Source organism: Paroedura picta, chromosome 7, assembly GCF_049243985.1.
Source record: "Paroedura picta isolate Pp20150507F chromosome 7, Ppicta_v3.0, whole genome shotgun sequence".
Lineage (NCBI taxonomy): Eukaryota > Metazoa > Chordata > Lepidosauria > Squamata > Gekkonidae > Paroedura > Paroedura picta.
In genome coordinates this window covers 18423827-18443575 of record NC_135375.1, presented here as the reverse complement: position 1 = coordinate 18443575, position 19749 = coordinate 18423827, and the positions used below count along the sequence as shown (strand labels likewise).

At 45.2% G+C, this 19749-nt stretch overlaps 1 protein-coding gene across 3 annotated transcripts in view; it reads left to right on the top strand.

Annotated features, from left to right (window-relative positions):
• Positions 1–19749, top strand: part of CCBE1 (collagen and calcium binding EGF domains 1) — a 134333-nt gene that overhangs the window by 90796 nt on the left and 23788 nt on the right. For 2 of the 3 annotated variants that reach the window (XM_077346908.1, XM_077346909.1), the window contains exon 2: positions 9977–10404. The exons of the other annotated variant lie outside the window; for it this stretch is intronic. In XM_077346908.1, coding sequence (XP_077203023.1) covers positions 10361–10404 — 44 coding nt within the window. In that variant the 5' untranslated portion in view covers positions 9977–10360. The remainder of the gene's footprint in view (positions 1–9976; positions 10405–19749) is intronic. 3 annotated transcript variants of the gene reach the window in all.

Genomic DNA, 19749 nt, shown 5'->3' with positions numbered 1-19749 from the left:
TTCAAGCACACCTAGCAAGTGTGGAATTCCAGAACATGAACCTACACCTATCTGGCTACTTTACCTACTCTCTGTGATATTTTCTTGACCTGAAATACGCCCAGGGCACTATAGAATCATAGAATTGGAAGGGGCCATACAGGCCATCTAGTCCAACCCCCTGCTCAACGCAGGATCAGCCCAAAGCATCCTACTATGTAGCTGGTTGGGTGGCTATGGAGGCATTAAACCCTTTTGAGGCCCCACTTTTAAACCTCAAGGAATATTTCCAGTCCAGGAATAGCCAACCTCCAGGTGGGGCCTGGAGGTCTCCTAGAATTACTGTTCTTCTCCAGACTATAAAGATCAGCTTCCCAAACAGAAATGGCTGCTTTAGAGCAGGGGTCATCAACCCCCGGTCCGCGGCTCCATACCGGTCCGCGAAGGTCACTGGACCGGGCTGTCGGCAGCCGTGCCTGCCTCCCCTCCAGCAAGAAGCTCGGGGAAGAGGCAGGCACGGCCGCCGGCACGCCGGTGACGCAAACGCACATGCATAGTTGCCGTGCATGCACGTTGCGCCCCTGATGGTTACAGACTGTTTTATGTATTGTTCTCTGTTATGATGTAAACCGCCCTGAGCCTCCGGGGAGGGCGGTATATAAGTATGATAAATAAATAAATAAATAAATAAAATAAATAAATAAATAAATAAATAAACTGCGCATGTGTTTGCACCCCTGGTGGCAAAAACACACATGCACGTAACTTCACGTGAGCGTTTGTGCACAGCTGCCACGCGGCGCCTGGGCCATCGGCTCTCCCCTCATCCCGGAGGCGGTCACTGACCACAGAAAGGTTGAGAGCCACTAATTTAGAGGGTGGACAGGGCTGTGGTGCAAAAGAAACCATTGAGGCCTCCCACCCAGGTTGTTGTGGAGATGAAACACTTGAGGCCTACTGCACAGGGTTGTTGTGCAGATGAAACAGGAGGCAAAGAACCCCCACAATAGCACGCAGTTTCATCTTCACAACAACCTTGTGCTGTAGGTCTCAAATGTTCAGAGTGGTGGAGAAGAGATACGCATGGCTTGGCTGGGTCTTCCCTCCAGCAGCAAGGGTTGCGGCGGCAGTATAAGAAACAAGAAGGGGCTTTTCTGTAGCCTCCCTGTCAGCCCATAGTTAGGCAGAAGGGGAAAGCTTTCTGTGGGGAATAACTGAAATGTGAAATCTCCCTTTGGAAATGCTATAGTTTAGGGCTGCCAACACTTGGCTGGAAATTTCATAGAGTTTTGAGGGAGGAGAGCCTGGATTGGTCTTGGTTTGGGGAGGGAAGGGACCTCATCTGGATACAACGCCATACAGCCCATGCTCCAGAGCTGTCGTTTTCTCCAGAACTGATCTGTGTACAGAGTTGCCAACCTCCAGGTGGGGGCTGGCGATTCCCCAGAATTACAACTGATCCCCAAACTTTAGGGTTAGCTTGCTATTTATTTAATACATTTATCCCACATCTCCTTTAGAAAATGGCTGCTTTGGAACATGGACAGTTTGGCATTATACCCTCCTGAGGTTTCTCCCCCTTCCTAAAGCCCCCCCCCCTCTCTTGGGTTTCATCCTCAAACCTCCCAAGTGTTTCCGAAACCAGAGTTGGCAACCTTCGTTGTCTGTAGATCAGCTGTAATTCCAGGAGAACAGGACATTTCTGGACATTTGCAAAGGCTCCAGAAAGGCTGGGCCAGGTTCTTTTTATGAATGTCCAATTCAGATCTGGAAGATTAACTCCAATTTCATACTTCCATTGCCATTTTAGCAGGCGCTGAACTGAGGCTGTAAATTAATGTTTTTTCAGGGCATATTTTGAACTCACCTTCTGCTAATGTTCATCTTCCTCTCCACTGTCTTATTTCATTCAAGTATTTCCTTTCAGTAAATGCTCGTTTGAAGGAACATTGTGCGCTGCCCGTAATGTCTAGCAATTAAATACTCCCCTGGATAAATTTTCTGGTCAGTTTTATTCTAAGTTCATCAAATCATTCAAAAAGACCTGGTCCAACCAAAATACACGTCCCTCCAAGATGCAAGAAGTCCAAATCCTAGTCTTCTGAGTGCATATCTATAATTAAAGTTTTGGATGGTGTTCAGAATATCTCCCACATGCCTAAAAGCACAAGCCCCCCCCCCCCCCGTCCAATTTCAGTCACTGTGATTTGTGTTGAGAAGAATCTAAAACGAAGGCCATTCTTTCATTTAAGGACGTATGACTTTCTTAAATCATGCCTCCAGCGGAGAAGTAGGAATCCGTGAGCGTCCTGGGTGTGTGGGGGGGTGCAGTCTTGTAGTCACTTTCTTGCGAGTAAGAAATGGGGCCTACATCTGAGCAGACCTGCTTAGAGTCATCCCCCGTGTCATCTTGAAGCTGAGCAGGCTGAACAGATCGCAGAGGCAGTCAAACTGTGGCCCTCCAGATGTCCATGGACTACAATTCCCATGAGCCCCTGCCAGCATTCGCTGGCAGGTGCTCATGGGAATTGTAGTCCATGGACATCTGGAGGGCCGCAGTTTGACTGCCCCTGGGATAGGGAATCGCACCGCATCAGCTCCCTGCGTCTTCCAGATGTAAATACCATGAATAATTCCTGCAATAAATTCTGTTTACGTTTTAAGACCTTGCTGAGGAACGGCGCTAATATTTACATAATGTTTGCCTGTGTTGTAGATTAAAGAAAAGAGATTGATCATCTGGGTGGTCCGTGGACAAGCCCATGCTCCCCGCGTAGCCCCTGACTCCGAGAATACCCCCACATACGTTCTTTGTTATGTTCCTAGAGGTGCTAGCCTCCAGGTGGGACGTGGGGATCCCCGGGAATCATAGCTCATCTCCAGACTACAGAGATCAGTTCCCCTGGAGAAAATGGCTGCTTTGGAGGGTGGACTCTATGGCATGGTCCTCCACTGACGCCCCGCCCTACTCTAAATCCCGCCCACTTCTAGCTCCACCCACAAAGAGAGTTGATTTTTTTTGCACCTTGTTTTTCACTATGTAAAGGTGTCTCAAAGCGGCTTGCAATCAGCTTCCCTTCCTCTCCCCACAACCGAAACCCTGTGCGGTAGGTGAGGCAGGGAGAGCTCTGAGAGAACTGCCCTGTGAGAACAGATCCAACCAGACTGCGATTAGCCCAAGGTCATCCAGCTGGTTGTCTGTGGAGGAGTGGGGAATCAAACCTGGCTCACCAGATTAGAAGCCACCGCTCTTAAAGCCTACATCAAGGTTGGCTTTATGGGGTGACTTTATGGGGTGACGGAAAGGGCTTTCCGTCACCACCAAAACAAAATAATATTGCGGTCCTACAACCTTTTTGCACAGTTTAGTTATATGGTGAAGTGGGAAGGGAAAGATGCTTTACACATGCTCAGAAGCTCTCTTCTAGTTCTGTCTTTGAAAATAGATATCAGGACTTAATCTGAAGCCCAGCGCAAGATTAAGGCAAGGCTAAGAGTGCTCTGTATGCAGATTTCCAATTGGGCAAATTAAAGTCCCCCAGGACTGTTTTAAGTGTTAGAAGGAGGCTAAAGCCCCTCCCCTATGCAGTGGCCTCGCTCTAGAGCAGGGGTAGTCAACCTGTGGTCCTCCAGATGCCCATGAACTACAATTCCCATGAGCCCCTGCCAGCATTTGTTGGCATGGGCTCATGGGAATTGTAGTCCATGGATATCTGAAGGACCACAGGTTGACTACCCCTGCTCTAGAGAGCCATTGTGGTGTGGTGATTAAGAATGTTGGGCTTGTATACGGGAGATCTGGGTTCCAATCAACAGCTGCTATAGTCGTTAGGAGCAGCTGCTTCTAATTTATACCCCACTCCCCTACATGCAACCAGCTGGGTGACCTTGGACTTGTCACAGCCCTGGTGGTGCTGTTCTGATGGAGCTGCCCTATCAGAGTTCTCTCAGCCCTCTCTCAGAAGAAGGGAAGGTGATTGTAAGGGTCTTTGAGACTCCACAGGGAGTGAACAATAAAAACCAAGTCGTCGTCTTCGTCTTCGTCTTCGTCGTCTTCTTCGTCTTCTTCGTCTTCTTCGTCTTCTTCGTCGTCTTCTTCTTCTTCGTCTTCGTCTTCGTCTTCTTCTTCTTCTTCTTCTTCTTCTTCTTCTTCGTCTTCTTCTTCTTCCTCTTCTTCTTCCTCTTCTTCTTCCTCTTCTTCTTCTTCTTCTTCTTCGGAATCTCTCTGGGTGACCCTGAGCCAGTCACGCTTTCTCAGCCTAACCTACCTCACAGGGTTGTTGTGAAGATAAAATGGAGGAGAGAAGAACAACGTCAGCCACTTTGGCTGCCCATTGGGGAGAAACGCAGGGTTCAAATGGATTAAATAAACATAGTCCTGCCCTTGAGCACCCCAGGCCTCTCACCTATGGCTCCTCAGCCACCGCAGCTGCACAAATAACTATTTTTACAGGCTTTCCGGAACAGTTTCGGCAGGGTAACAAAACATAGCAGGTGTCGAAAGTCAAGTGTTGGCAGAAGGCAACGCTGGCATGGAGCTCTCTGAATGGTTTTGCAGCCACTTTTAAGTGTGAACACCTTTGAGTCTCAGCTGCTTGCCTCTAGTCATGGGGTGTGTGTGTGTGTGTGAGCATGATGTGTGTTTAATTGTCTTCAAATGTCTCTCTATTACTCGAGGTTGGGAAATAAAACTTGACCTCCCCCCACAAAGGCCCCCAGTGGAATTTGTGTTGACCTCCCCGAAGCCAAGAAAGCAGATTATAGGAACCCTAGCACATACTTGGTTTATTAAAGAATGGCTTGTTATTTCCAAGTTGTTGTCTCGGTATATTTTTAGGACGGCTGACTCAGGCTTTCTGAAGCATTTGAAACGGGCTGAATCATCCCTGCCAACGGAAAGGCAGCCAACGTCTTTAAAGCGAGTCGGACTGGCCTCTTGTCATGGTTTGCGTTGACATTTAAAAATTCCTGGACGAGCGCAGCCTGGAAAACAATCCGCTCATCGTGCCCATCGCCTGCGCATCGTTCTGCTCTTTGACTGCAGCCCTGCTCGGTGTGCATTTAATCAAGTGGGATTTCTTTTGTTTTGTTTGCCTGTTTAAATCATGATGCTGCTCGAGAGAGCCTTCCACTGAGTCCCATCAGGGCGACTTGCAAATCAGCCAAGCTAGCAGCAAAATTAAAACTAGAAACTAGCAACGACGGAACGAGAAATGACACAAGCACCAGCCAGAATCTATTCAGCTCAGGACTGACAGCTCTGGGTTGGGAAATGTCTGGGGATTTGGAGTGGGAGTGTGGGGGATGCCAGGGCATTGTCAGAAGTAGTAGATTCTGCCATGTATTCTTTCAGGTGTCATGCATTTCTTTATTTTATTTATTTATTTATTTAATTTAGATTTATATACTGCCCTCCCTGAAGGCTCAGGGCGGTTTACATTAAAACTAGTCAACGATACATGAATTATGCGATTGTTTATGGTTCCCTTTCTTTTGATACATACCTAGCCTTTTGGTTGTCCCCAGCCAGTTGGCACCCTTTGAAGAAGAAGAAAAATGGGTTCTTACAGGCCACGTTTCTCTACCCGAAGGAGTCTCAGAACAGCCTCCAATCGCCTTCTCTTCCTCTCTCCCCACAACAGACACCCTGTGAGATAGAAGAAGGAGAAGACTTAGTACTTATATGCCGCTTTTCTCTATCCGAAGGAGTCTCAAAGCAGCTTGCAGTTGCCTTCCCTTTCCTCTCCCCACAACAGACGCCCTGTGAGGAAGATGAGGCTGAGAGACCCCTGATATTACTGCTCGGTCAGAAAAGCTTTATCAGTGACATGGTGAGCCCAAGGTCACCCAGCTGGCTGCATGTGGAGGAATGGGGAATCAAACCTGGCTCTCCAGATTAGAAGTCTACACTCTTAACTGCTACACCAAGCTGGCTCCCCATTCTCTTGCTGGTCTAGGTGTCCTTGTTCCGCTCTCTCTCTCTGCCTTTATTTCTGTTTCACAGAGAGTTGTTACGCCTTTCATCTTGCAGAGCCTGTTTCCTGCAGTACACCTGGAGGAAACGGCCACTCTGGAGGAGAGATTTGCCAGCCCAGAGTTGCAACCCTATTTGGGGAAAGGAGGGACCTCAGCAGGGGATAATGCCATAAACTCTGCCCTCTAAAGCAGCCCTTTTATCCAGGGGAAATGATTTCTGTAGTTTGGAGATCATCCTGGAAGATCTCTAAATCACATCTGGAGTTAGACTTGCCAACTCTTGATTGAGAAATAGCTGGAGATTTTTAGGGTGGAGCAGGGTGGAGAAGAGCCTAATGCTGGGAGCGATCGAGGGCAAAAGAAGAAGGGGACGACAGAGAATGAGGTGGCTGGATGGAGTCACTGAAGCAGTAGGTGCAAACTTAAATGGACTCTGGGGAATGGTAGAGGACAGGAAGGCCTGGAGGATCATTGTCCATGGGGTCGCGATGGGTCGGACATGACTTCGCACATAACAACAACAAGGTTTGATGAAAAGAGGGACCTCTATGGCATTCATGGGAATTGTAGTCCATGGACATCTGGAGGACCACAGGTTGACTACCCCTGCCATAGAGCACACACTCCAATATAGCTATTTTCTCCTGATGAATAAATCTCTATTGTATGGAGATATCCAGACTCTACCTGGCATAACTGGAGGTTATGCTAACCCTGATTCATTGCCTTTCACTAGCAGAACGCTCCATATTTCTAAGCGAGAGACCCCCAGGAGTCCTATATTTTTGGAGATTTATTGCAGTAACGTATGCGGGAAAGAAGATAGATGCTTTTGAATTATGGACCTGACGACAATTACTGAACATACCATGGACTGCAGGAAGAACAAATCGATCTACTCTGGACCGAATTCAGCCCAACTGCTCTCTTGAATTCAGGATCTGTAAACGAAAATTCTCATACTTTCTGTGCAAAGTGTGCATCACGCGTGCAAATGATCAGCTTAGAAAAAAATAAATTATTCTTGGTAAGATTGAAGGAAGCAGAAGAAGAGATGGACAAAGAATAAGATGGATGGAGAGAGTCAAAGACGCAAGTGGATTGTCCTTACAAAAACTTAAGACGTGACTGTAGACGGAGTTGGATGGTGGGCCTTTGTTCAGAAAGTCACCTTGAGTTGAAAACAACTTGACGGAACCTAACAAGGGAATGTCTGGTGGATTTTGTCCCATGTTAATTGGTGGGAAGGAGTGCAGTTTTGATTTTCTCCCCCTAGATGCTCATAGGGTTGAAAGGCCTCTCCAGTGGGAAGGTTGGGTGGTGAAAAGGGGGAGTATGTGACATCAATAATGTTGCTAACATCACCATGTCACTTCCAGGTACAACCCTAAAAAGCCAGTTTGGTGTAGTGGTTAGGAGCGCCGACTTCTAATCTGGCGAGCTGGGCTTGATTCCGGGCTCCCCCACATGCAGCCAGCTTGGGTGACCTTGGGCTCACCACAGGACTGGTAAAGCTGTCCTGACTGAGCAATAACATCAGGGCTCTCTCAGCCTCCCCCACCTCACAGGATGTCTGTTGTGGGGAGAGGAAAGGGAAGGTGACTGTAAGCCACTTTGAGACTCCTTCGGGTAGAGAAAAGCAGCATACAAGAACCAACTCTTCTTCTTCTCTTCTTAATAAAGAGTAAATCAATGGGGTGGAGCCACCCAATTTTTTTGAGCTGTGGGGGCAACAGGATAGAGTGGAATTAGGTGAGAAAGAGTGAAAAAAAGCTGTCTCTGGCCCCATTTCTTTCCTCCAGCATTTTTCCTAACATGCACCCTGTGGTTGCTCACCTCTAAATATAACCCTGTCTTCATCACGACAATTGAGTAACACCCCATAATTCTCTGCCGTGCTATCTTCCTACAATATCATCTCTTAGGGCCGGGATGTACTCAAGCATCTTCTTAATGACTTTTCGATGTGCAGCATATGTTGCGATCCTCCCCCTGAGTAATAAACAGATCTCCGTCTGGCCTTAGAAGAAATGTTTGTTCGCTCAAAGAGAGCTCTTACCCATTCCTTTGTTTCCCCTTCCCTCCATAGCTCTATTGTCCAGTTTATTAAGTCACCACACTTAATTTCAAAATAGTCCAGCTTTAATGATGCCCTCCCTTAAAACAATGAAACAGGAGAGAGAGAGAGAGAGAGACATCTGGATCTCTACTTAAACATGAAGAGCCACACATGAAATGTTTTCTTAACTTTTCATTTATAGAGGGTTCGGATGGCTCTCATTAAAAACTCAGCCCCACTTACTGCTGTTGATGTTAGCAAATGTGCAAAAAAAATAATAATAACCCTACAAATTTTTAACCAGACCTCATTGGTTTGGTATGTTCTAGTTAACGTTTCAAAACGATATAGCCTCACAGCTTGCTTTTCCAAATTGAGCCAGACCAGCGCGATGGACGGGGAAACGTGTTCCAGGGATGCTGTGATCCCTGGCCCAGATTGCTTATTGGTTTGTGGTCTTGTGGAGCTCCCCTTTCTTCAGTCACAGAACACAAGGTGGCTTCCCTCGATGGCCTTCTAGCCAAGTGGCGAGAGTCGCCCAGTTGCCAGTGGCGACCAGGAGCGGATGAGGGAGTAGGGCGGCTGGATCCAGATTGGGAAAGTCTTTGAGATTTGAGGACGGATCCCAGGGAGGACAGAAACCTCATTGGGGTCCAATGTCAGAGAGCCCACCTTCCAAATCATGCATTATTTGCCCTTCTGTGGAAAGCATACAGATACCTTGTGTGTTATTTATTTAGAATACTTTCCCCTCTGTCCTTCTTTTAGGGTTGCCAGCTTCGGGTTTGGAAACACCTGGAGATTTGAGGATGGACACTGGGAAGGTGGGATTTAGGCAGGGTGTCTAGACCAGGGGTAGTCAAACTGTGGCCCTCCAGATGTCCATGGACCACAATTCCCAGAAGCGAATACTGGCAGGGGCTTCTGGGAATTGTAGTCCATGGACATCTGGAGGGCTGCAGTTTGACTACCCCTGGTCTAGAATGTGGACAGGATAAGAATGCTTTTGAACTCTGTGTTGGAGAAGGGGGGTTCCATGGACTGCCCCTGCCATAACTTTTATCAACTTTGGTATATGTGTTAATCCTACAGACCTTGCTTCATAGAGGCATCTCATTGCAGCCTCACAGAACTGCTTAAAATCATTGAATCATAGGACCGGAAGGCTCCTCCAGGGTCATCTAGTCCAACCTCCTGCAGAATGCAGGAAGAATGCTTCTTCCTTTCAAAGCAGAGGGAGAATTCTTTACAAGCAGAGGAGTTCCATAAACACACGGGAATGCAAAGTGTTCAATTGGTATGCATTACCACAGTCTTGATTCAGGACAAACGTGGCTTCAACAAGACTCTGTTGCTTGCCACGGATTCTCATGGGCTCCATATAACTTTCATGACACAATCCCCCAATAACTTTAGATAATGCGATTTGACTGCATTAGACGTTTATCATTGATTTGGGGAAACAAAACTATGCTTCCCACATGTATGAATTCCTCGTGCCACTCCATGACGGGGGCCTGCGTGTTGACGCGAGTGTGCCCTTCGGTGTCGTCTGCTTTTCATTTCAGTTTGAAAGGGCATTTATTAGCTGTTGCTTACACAGCTCTTCTGTGATCTTGTTGATGAAAGAGTCCATATGAAACTGGACCAGAGCAGATTCAATAAATCTAACAACACGCCAGCGACTTGTTACTGTTTGACTCCGGTGACCTAGCAACCGAGAGCCTCAGCCATCTAATGAGATCCGAATTCCTGCTCTGGCACTTCCTTCGTTAGTGAAATGGAATTTATGGCTTTCTATCTAGCTTGCATTTGTGTGTGTGTGTGTGTGTGTGTGTGTGTGTGTGTGTGTGTGTGTGTGAAACCAGAGGCACAAACGGGGACTCGGGGAAGTTAAGAAATCCAAGAGAGGCCGGACAGACGGGCAGTGATTAATGCTGTTCTGCATCACCTTTTGTTTAGACAAACAGCGGACACTGAGAGCCATCCACAAAATAGTCTGCTTGCAGGCCTGGAAGGAAACTTGGCTTTCGGACTGATTGGGAGCTGGAACACGGTGGAAAGAACATTTGCATCGTCTCTCCGTGTTTTGAAGGCTCGATGGATTTCCAGCCCGGCTCATTTTTAAAAGCGAAATGGCGTCTTCTTTGAAAAATGTTCAAATTAGGTAGACAAGATGGATGGTTGTCTTGAAGCAAAGAAAGGCATGCCCCTTGCTGGGCTGAATTTATGGACTGTCTGAATAACCTTGTGTTTGTAGAAGGAAGTTGGCATCCAGGAGCACCTTGAAGACCAACCAAGTTTCATTCAAGGGATAAGCTTTTGTGTGCACACACACTTTGTCGGATGCATCGAGATGGAGGTTACCACTTCGTGCATATAGGAGGAGGGTGAGCAGCAGTTTAGCATAAACATAACAAAGGGTGCTTAACAGATGCAAGGACCAAACTGAAATAATAAGGGCATTTCCGCACATAGAAAAAAATAGCGTTACGCCAGCGTAATGGCATAGCACTAAAAATTATCATGCCTCCAGCCATTTTGCACCTTCTTCCTGTCTTATTTCCATCTGTCACGTTTTCATGCTTCTTACACCCCACATTCCTTCTTGAAATGGAGGAAGAGAGCAACAAACTTTACATGTGATTCTCTTCCACCTGTCAATCAAGCCAGGCAATCAGTCCCCCTTCTCAACATTTTAAAAGGCCCATGATGCCCACTAATTTTTTTTTAATTCAATCCTTCTCTGTTGAAACACCTATGCATCTAATCATGCATAGTGCTTTTTGAAAGCCACCCCTTTCATGAGTCTTGAATCTCTTAGACATTAATCTCTTTACTGATTTGGGAAGGGGGGGCCTTAGCGAGGCATGCTTTGTGTTTCAACTGTGGGAAAAAATTCTTTTTGGCTTTGCCTGCATGATTGAATGCCTATTCGTTGTTCCAGGCAATTTGCTCTAAAAAAAAAAAAAGTCCCCAGGAGAAGGGAGAGGGAGGAGGGTGCGAGGGCGGGACATTGGAGGCGGAAATAACACTTTTTTGCCTCCATACATTTCTTTAGTGTGTGTCTTTCTGGTTGCTCTTCTGTAGCTCGCATTTTTTAGGTTGGGAAATCCACTTTATGCAATTCCCCAACTAGCACTTTAAAAACAGATGTGACGTTAGCTTTGCTGTCCGGATGCGGGAGGTTGGCGACGTCATGTGAAACCCCAAAAATGTAGCGTCGTCATATGGTAAGAATAATGCTACATTAATGGGGTGCGGAATGGCCCTAACTTTAGTTTATATGATCACCATTTGTTTGGGTTTAATTCCAGGGGAAACATAGTGCAGGAAATAAATAAATCAGTTCATAGATGTACCCTTCTTAACTGTGGAATATTGAGATTAACTGAGTTTATGTGGTCACTATTTATTTGGGTTTAATTCCAGGGGGGAAACAGTGAAGGAAATACATCAGAGTAGTCCATAATCAGTTTCAAACAAGGGAAGCAGTGAGCAGTGACTTGTAAAAGCTCCTGCTGTGGAATTATCAAGATACGTCAGTTCCTGATTTATGTCCATTGCCAGCTGAAAAAAGTCTCGAATTGGTGGCCATCAGGTGCCGGAATTTGGATATATTTATTTACTTACTTACTTGAACTTCTGTTCTGCCCTCTCTCAGCCGACTCAGCCGATGTTCCATTCCCACTGCAAATTCCTCTTCATTCACAGTGATAATGGAAGGAACATGGGGAGTAGCAAATAGCTGTGCCTTAACAAAGACCATGTGACAACTGAAAGACAGATTTCGACTTGAGAAATAGCTGTAGGTCCCATAAGAACTTAACAAGAGCCCTGCTGGATCAGACCAGTGGTCCATCTGGTCCAGCATTCCATCTTACGCAGGCCAACTGGTTCTTCTGGAGGGCCAACATCAGGACACAGAGGCTTCCCCTGATGTTGCTTCCTGGCTCCGGGATCCAGAACTTTTACAGTCTCTGAATGTGAAGGTTCCCATGAGCCCCTATGGCTAATAGCCACTGATACAACTGTCCTCCATGAATCTGTCCAACCCCTTTATAAAGCTGTCTATGCCTGTGGCCATCAAGACATTCTCTGGCAGCGAATCCTATGTTTTAATCACTCATTGTGTAAATAAGTATTTATTCTTCAGCTTTATGGTTGCCAGTAAACTGTTTTGAGAAGCTGCTGGTCTCCTGACAGTCCTTCCACAGACCCCTGACTCAAACAATGGTGAAATGTAACCCAAGAAGGACAGTAGTTGATTCAGAATTTTGGTCCGTATCCCAGGAAACATCCAGCAAAGGAAAAAAAATGCTTCAGCTTTCAATCACGCCGTTCCAAATGGGAAGAAATGTTTAAATCTTCTGGTGTGTGAATTATTGCTGAACTCCGGCTAGCTACTGGGTTACTTGACAAACTTGCATCCCAGATGGTCGCTATTTGTCCACATAAGCTTTTTGGCAAGGCGAGAAAGGCCCCAGTGGGGTTTCATTTGAAATGTGTGGTTAAAATAAATAAGCATTGTTTTGACTTGTTAGTTCACTGGATGGTTTACTAGTTTATTCTAAGTTAGCTTTATTTTTATTGTACGGTGTTCCTAAAATTCCGCTGCATGAAAGGCCTTCCATCAACCCCTGTAGGTCAGGTTGCCCAAATCATATATTTATATTGCTTGGACATAATACTGTAATAACTTTTTAATAGCCCGTCCCTTACTGGTTGGCTTAGGTAGCTAAATGGTCCTTTAAAATATGTCATAATGGCTTTATAAAGATCTGTGCAACACCAAAAAAACTAAAATATTCTGGGACAAAAAGTTCCTTTGGGGAGATCGGAAAGTTCCTTTCCTTAGTTTTTCGTGCTTCATTTAGAGTTTCCCATTGACTATGCGCTCCCAACCAGTCAGGGACCATACAGTTAGTGTAATGACATAAAGGTGCCACACTGATTTGGCTGGACAGTGAAAACAAGGGACATCATTGAGAGCAAATGAAGTCTTTGCATTAATTTCCTCTAACTGTGGACCAGAAAAATCCAGGGGCACCAAGTTTCATTTGAGGTATGAGCTTTCGTATGCACATACTTTCATATGCACACAATTTTTCACATACATTTATATGGAAGTCACCATACAGGTAGAGGGTGAGGAACAAATGAGCTTATATGAAGAAGAAGAAGAAGAGTTGGTTCTTATATGCCGCTTTTCCCTACCCGAAGGAGGCTCAAAGCGGCTTACAGTCGCCTTCCCATTCCTCTCCCCACAACAGACACCCTGTGGGGTGGGTGAGGCTGAGAGAGCCCTGATATCACTGCTCGGTCAGAACAGCTTTATCAGTGCCGTGGCGAGCCCAAGGTCACCCAGCTGGTTGCATGTGGGGGAGCGCAGAATCGAACCTGGCATGCCAGATTAGAAGTCCGCACTCCTAACCACTACACCAAACTGGCTCTAAGCATAATAAAAGCATAATATAAGCATAATAAAATAATATAAGCATAATAAAAGCCTAATATAAGCATAATAAAACAGATACAAGAACCAAACTGGAACAACAAGCTGAGTTCATATGATCACCATTTGTCTGGGTTTAATTCTGGGAGGAAACATAGTGAAGGAAAATAAATGTATCATTTTGGGGACAGATGGGCAGATATGCCCTTCTTAATTGTGGAATGCTGAGAGTAATTAACTGAGACCCAGAGAGAGAGAGATGCTGAAACATTTTGTTTGTTTGTTTATATTTTAACTTGTATACCACTGTTCGCAAAGAATCGCAGCGGTTTACAATAAAAGAATAAAACAACAACCCTTAAAATCCCCAGACATAAAAGGTGGCAGTTCATTAAAATTAACCCCCCATCTCCTCCCCTGTCCAGTTTGCAGTCTGGAACGCTTTCATTGTGCCCATACTTCTGTACTGATGGATATAGATCAGGGGTAGTCAAACTGCGTCCCTCCAGATGTCCATGAACTACAATTCCCAGAAGCCCCTGCCAGCATTCGCTGGCAGGGGCTTCTGGGAATTGTAGTCCATGGACATCTGGAGGGCCACAGTTTGACTGCCCCTGATATAGGTCATCAGTCCAGATCAATCTCTTTCTGAGATCATTTTTTTTTGCATCTTTACAATCTGTTTTCCCCCTGGCATTCTAAAAATAAATAGGTAGCAGACATATCATGACAGTGTGATGCCGCTGCAATGCTATGCTTACTGCTGATATTTCTTAAATGTAAAAAGTTCACAGGGGCAGGGGTGGGGGCAGCGGACCTGAAGGGACATCAAAAATGAACATGGGACTGATTGTGTTCAGGGAGGTATGGCTCTGAACCTGCTCCCATTTGCCCAGGGAACAGAGTGAAACCTTCATATGGAAACAATTCTGGATTATTACCTTGGCTGGAATTTCTGCTTTGATTTCCCAGTTGCTTAATGGACTGTATGTAATCTGTCCTAAATGGACTAACAAGAGCCATATCTGCTTAAACCCATTAACTTCATGACAAGGGTACAGTCTGTTTAGGATTGCTCTGCTACACAGCTACCTATGGTTTTTGGAAACTGAGATGTGTGGCTTTTGTAAAAGTGGAGAGGAATGGAACTTATTCTTTGCCAGTTTCTTTTTTCATAGAATCATAGAATCACAGAGTTGGAAGGGGCCATACAGGCCATCTAGTCCAACCCCCTGCTCAACGCAGGATCAGCCCTAAGCATCCTAAAGCATCCAAGAAAAGTGTGCATCCAACCTTGGCTTGAAGACTGCCAGTGAGGGGGAGCTCACCACCTCCTTAGTCAGCCGATTCCACTGCTGAACTACTCTGACTGTGAAAAGTTTTTTTCCTGATATCTAGCCTATATCGTTGTACTTTTTGGCACCGTACTCCAAAGGAAAGTGGCCAGGATGGCCTTATTCTGTCCCCAGTTCCAGAAATATCACTTGAACTATTTTCGCAACAAACCTGATTTTGGGCTCAATTGCATACACAACAGAGCATGGCAGTCTTTTGGCTTCATCCTGACAGATGTGTCCCTTTTGCACTTCACATTTTTGAAGTGGTTCACTTGAAATACCTTAAGAGTTGGCTTAATGGTTCCTGTGCATGAAGGAACTCCAGGACTACTTAAATGGGTCAAGACAATAAGGATTATTCTTTGGATCCATTTAAAGAGATCAGTAGCAGCCCATTGGACCTGTCATCATGTCATTTGATGTGAGGCCACCTGCCCACCTGTTTCTGCTGGTCTGACAATGGGGGCTTGTCTGCTAACAACCCCCTCCAGCACCACAATCACTACTGCAATGTGTAATTGGCAGGAAAAATGCCGGAGGTCATTTTAGGGCTTGTAATTTAGAACTATAGATGCGTTTCATTTCAAGGCAGCCACACCATCATTCCTGTGCATCTGAATCAGTGACTTGTCAAATGAACTCCTTCTGCAGTCAAGTCATCTGCTGCGTTTAGTCACTGGGGGAGAGGGATTCAGTTGCTTTTCTGAAATGGCACCGAAACTTTTGTACTGCAGGCACCAAACCTAGTAGCTTGACTCTTACCTTGACTCCTGGACTTTAACCTCTAGCATGAGAAACAAACACCCTCATAGAATCATAGAGTTGGAAGGGACCTCCTAGGTCATCTAGTCCAACCCCCTGTAGTATGCAGGACACTCACAACACTATTGCTCATCCACTGTGTCCTGCCACCCCCTGGAGCGTTCACAGAATCAGCCTCTCTGTCAGATGGCTCTCCAGTCTTTGTTTAAAAAGTTCCAAAGATGGAGAACCCACCACCTTCCGAGGAAGCCTGTTCGACTGAGGAACCGCTCTAACTGACAGGAACTTCTTCCGGATGTTTAGATAGAATTAATTTCATCCCATTCATTCTGGTCTGTCCCTCCGGGGCAAGAGAGAACAACTCTGCTCCATCCTCTATATGGCATACTTGAAGATGGTTGTCAGATCCCCTCTCGGTTGTCTCCTCTCTAGGCTGCACAGCCCAAGCTCCCCCAACCTTTCTTCATACGTCTTGGTCTCCAAACCGAAAGTCTCCCCCATCCTATATTGGTGCCGATGGTTTTCCCTACCTAAATGCAGGAGTTTACATTTGTCCCAATTGGATTTCATTATATTCAGTTTAGCCCACTTCTCGAGCCTATCAAGATCACCCTGTTTGCTTCCTGGAGTATTGTGGACAGCAGGATCAGTAACAAACATGGGCCCACCCCACCAGGTTTGCAGAGCTGCATAGGACTCAGGCACACGTATAGTATCCAGTGCACATAGCTTGATTCCTGGATTTTGGCTGGAGAATTGACCACGTGAACTGGGCCTATATGGTTGGATTCTGCAGGCATGCATCGTGTTATCCCACACATCTGTCTATCCTCTGTCTTTCCTTTTGGCTCAAGCCTTCCTGCAGATTAAGTGGCTCTCAGTGTAGTTCGTCATCTTAATAAAGTTTGTTTAAAAAACAGAAATTGGCTGTTTATTTTTATGCTCCGCGGGCCCGTTTTGTGTTTATAATGGTGCAATAGGGTTTGGTTGCCGTTGTTATGTTGTTCTTATCGTTTTAACAGGCACTAGAGGATTTTATTGTATTTTGTAGAGTATTTTTGTGAGCATCTTCGAGGGCCTAGGTTATATGAGCGAATATACATTTGAAAATAAATGGGTGAGGGAAATAGCAGCATTGAAATCCTCCTTCAATTGGACTGATCTTGTTTGGAGGGGGCTGTGACTCAGTGGTAGAACATTTGCTTGGCATGTATATGGTCCCAGGTTCAGTCCCTGGTATCTCTACTTGAAAGGACCATGAAGCAGGTGATGTGGAAGACCTGGGGTGATTTTACACTTACTTTGTTTATTCCGTTGTGGATCCTGCTGAATTCACATCAATTTGAACTTGGGTCTTCCTGTATTCCCCCCCCCACTCCAATTGAAACAGAAAAGTGTTCTGCACATGATTAGGGAAGCTCAGAGGGGTGGAGCCAAGCACAACAGAAGCCTCTTTCTTTTCTTGAAGGGGGGGGATTGGAGACAGCAGAGGAGGGGACAATAAATCAAAAAGGGAAATCTCTGCCGAGAGAAGTTGGGCGTCTGGAGCTTCTGCTGAGAGAAATTAGGGGTCCCCCTTTAAGGGAAGCCTTGCAATGCGGAAGCCTTTGAACTGATGCCCTGGCCAATCAGGGCTTTTCTACAGCGTTGGAGGCTAGAGGTAGCAAGTTAGTTCGGGGAAGCGCTGCACCTTTACTAATGCCAATTTTTCAAATATTGAGGCTTATACCCACTCCAGGATATTGCGTGGGAAAGGTAGGGTCTCTGGATCAATCATGCTTGTTGCAGAGGGAAAATTTAAATTGCCCAAACTCAAAATGGAAATCGCATTCAGTGTAGACAGCAGGGATTTAATCGACCTTGGATAGGAATAAAAGCTCCATGCAGATTCAGCCCTGGAGAGCTGCTGCCAGTCTGGGTAGGCAATACTGACTTTGATGGACCATGGGGCAAACAGACTCAGTATAAGGCAGTTTCCTGTGTTCATGTTTATGTCAACATTTGAAGGCCATTTTACACCTGGGGTTATTCCTATACTCCAGTGATCACTATACATGTGCGTTAGGGAGAGCCAGCTTGGTGTAGTCGTTAGGTGGTTCTTCTTCTTCTTCTTCTTCTTCTACTACTACTACTACTACTACTACTACTACTACTACTACTACTACTACCACTACCACCACCACCACCACACATTTGCCACAAGCGTACATACTAGGCAGGATGATCCAGTTTGCTGAGAATGAAAAGAAAATGTACAAGTTTTTCTCTGTATGTATTTTAAAAAATGATGTATGAATCAGTCCTGAGACCCCAGGGGGAGAAAGGAATTGGCCAGTTCTTAGTTTAAACATCTGATATATTTAACCACATCTGCAAAGTGTTCTGGAATCGGCAAACCTGCAAACGCAAAGAAAAAAGGGGGGGTGGGACATCAGCCATTCACTTTAAATGTAATTTTAGACAAAGCTGAACTTAAGAGGTTGTTTTTGGTTTACATCCACAAGCTGGAGGTCCCCCCGCCGATGCATTCACCATCACAAAATGGAGAGAACAAGGTTTTAAATCCATTAACACAGGCATGCCCAAGCTGTGTGTGATGAGAGAGCCACTAGTGAGCCACGAGGAATGAAGATATTAAATAATTAAAAGCAAAGAATGGTGGATAAAGATGGTAGGACTGGCTGAAATGGCTAAACTTACTGCCTTAACTAAAGAAGAGACAATTGCAGTTTTTAAAGATAGATGGAAAACTTTTATGGACTTTCTATGTAATGGAAATAAAAAATGAAATGATGGTTTGTGATTTTGAGGAATGGAGGGGTGAATATGAAAATATAGGGGGGGAGAATATTTTAGAGTTTTGGGATATATTATTACGACAGTGTAACAGATAACAATTTGATTTACAATCATCATAAATAAGATCGGAAGCTTCTTTATTTCTTCTTTTACATCTTTCTTGTCTATTTGTAAACTTTCTCGGTTGTTGGGTTTTTGTTTTTGTCTTGGTCTGGTTTGTATCTTAAAAAGCCTACCAGTAAAAGTTTTTTTAAAAAAGAGGAATTATTATTATTATTATTATTATTATTATTATTATTATTATTATTATTATTATTATTATTAGATTTATTCCCCGCCACTCCCTTGCGGCTCGCGAATGAAGATATCAAATAATTAAAAGCAAAGTAATTTAAAAACATTCTCAATGAGGCTGCCCACTGCTTCCCTGCATGATCTACGGTCCTCGGCTTGTTCTCAGCTTGCCTCCACTTAATCAACCACTGCTGGAAGTAGGTATCCATTTCGTCTTTCCATCAGCTCTGCTCTGAGGATTCCATCACCCCTAATCCAGAAATACAGCTGTGCCAAATTGTTTGCCTTGCTGTGTATTTCTGGATGAGTCAGTGTTCAGGGTTTGCTGCTTTCCCATCATGCATGATGTGCCCAGAGCCATGCAGAGCCATGATAGTGGCCTTCTCTAAGGCAGGTCATGCTTAGTTGCATGCATACTATGGAAGTCAACTCTTCAGGGAATATGAGTGAAACACACCCTGAGTTTTCATTTACATGCCGCCCTTCCCTACAGAAATTCACAAAAGAAACCAAAATGCGCCCTGCTTATCAGAAGTCTAGGTAACGCACCGAGTTAATGTGTGCTTTAAAAATGTGACCATGCATCACAGCTTTCTCCTGGATGCGCCCTGCAAAACAGAAATGGACAAACAAAAACACATGTTTCAGAATGCAGGGTATTAGAAACACATGGCGCCCCCCCGCCCTCCCCCAGAACCGTTTCGTATCTCGTGCTGAATGAAAAATCTCAAACCATTTAGAGTCCTGCTCACATCTAGAGGAGCCTTTTTCCAGAACATCAGGACTGCTTGCTACGTGGATCCCCCCTGGGGGTTCAAATATGTTATTCATTTCTTCTCGTTTATTTTCCATTCCCTTTAAATTATGGACGCGAAATTACAGCGTTGACTCTTGCATGTCCTAGTAGCTGAAATGTTAATTTGTTTTTCCAGTCAGCCAGCTTTCAAGTATCCTTCGTCAAATTAGGCAGGGTGGGGTCAGCAGGCAATGAAGAACACGGCCTAGCACGCTGGCTTCCCTCCTCCCCGTCCCAAATTGCTAAAAGAAGAAGGGCTTCCTTTTATCACAGAAATAACAAGTTTATTTTT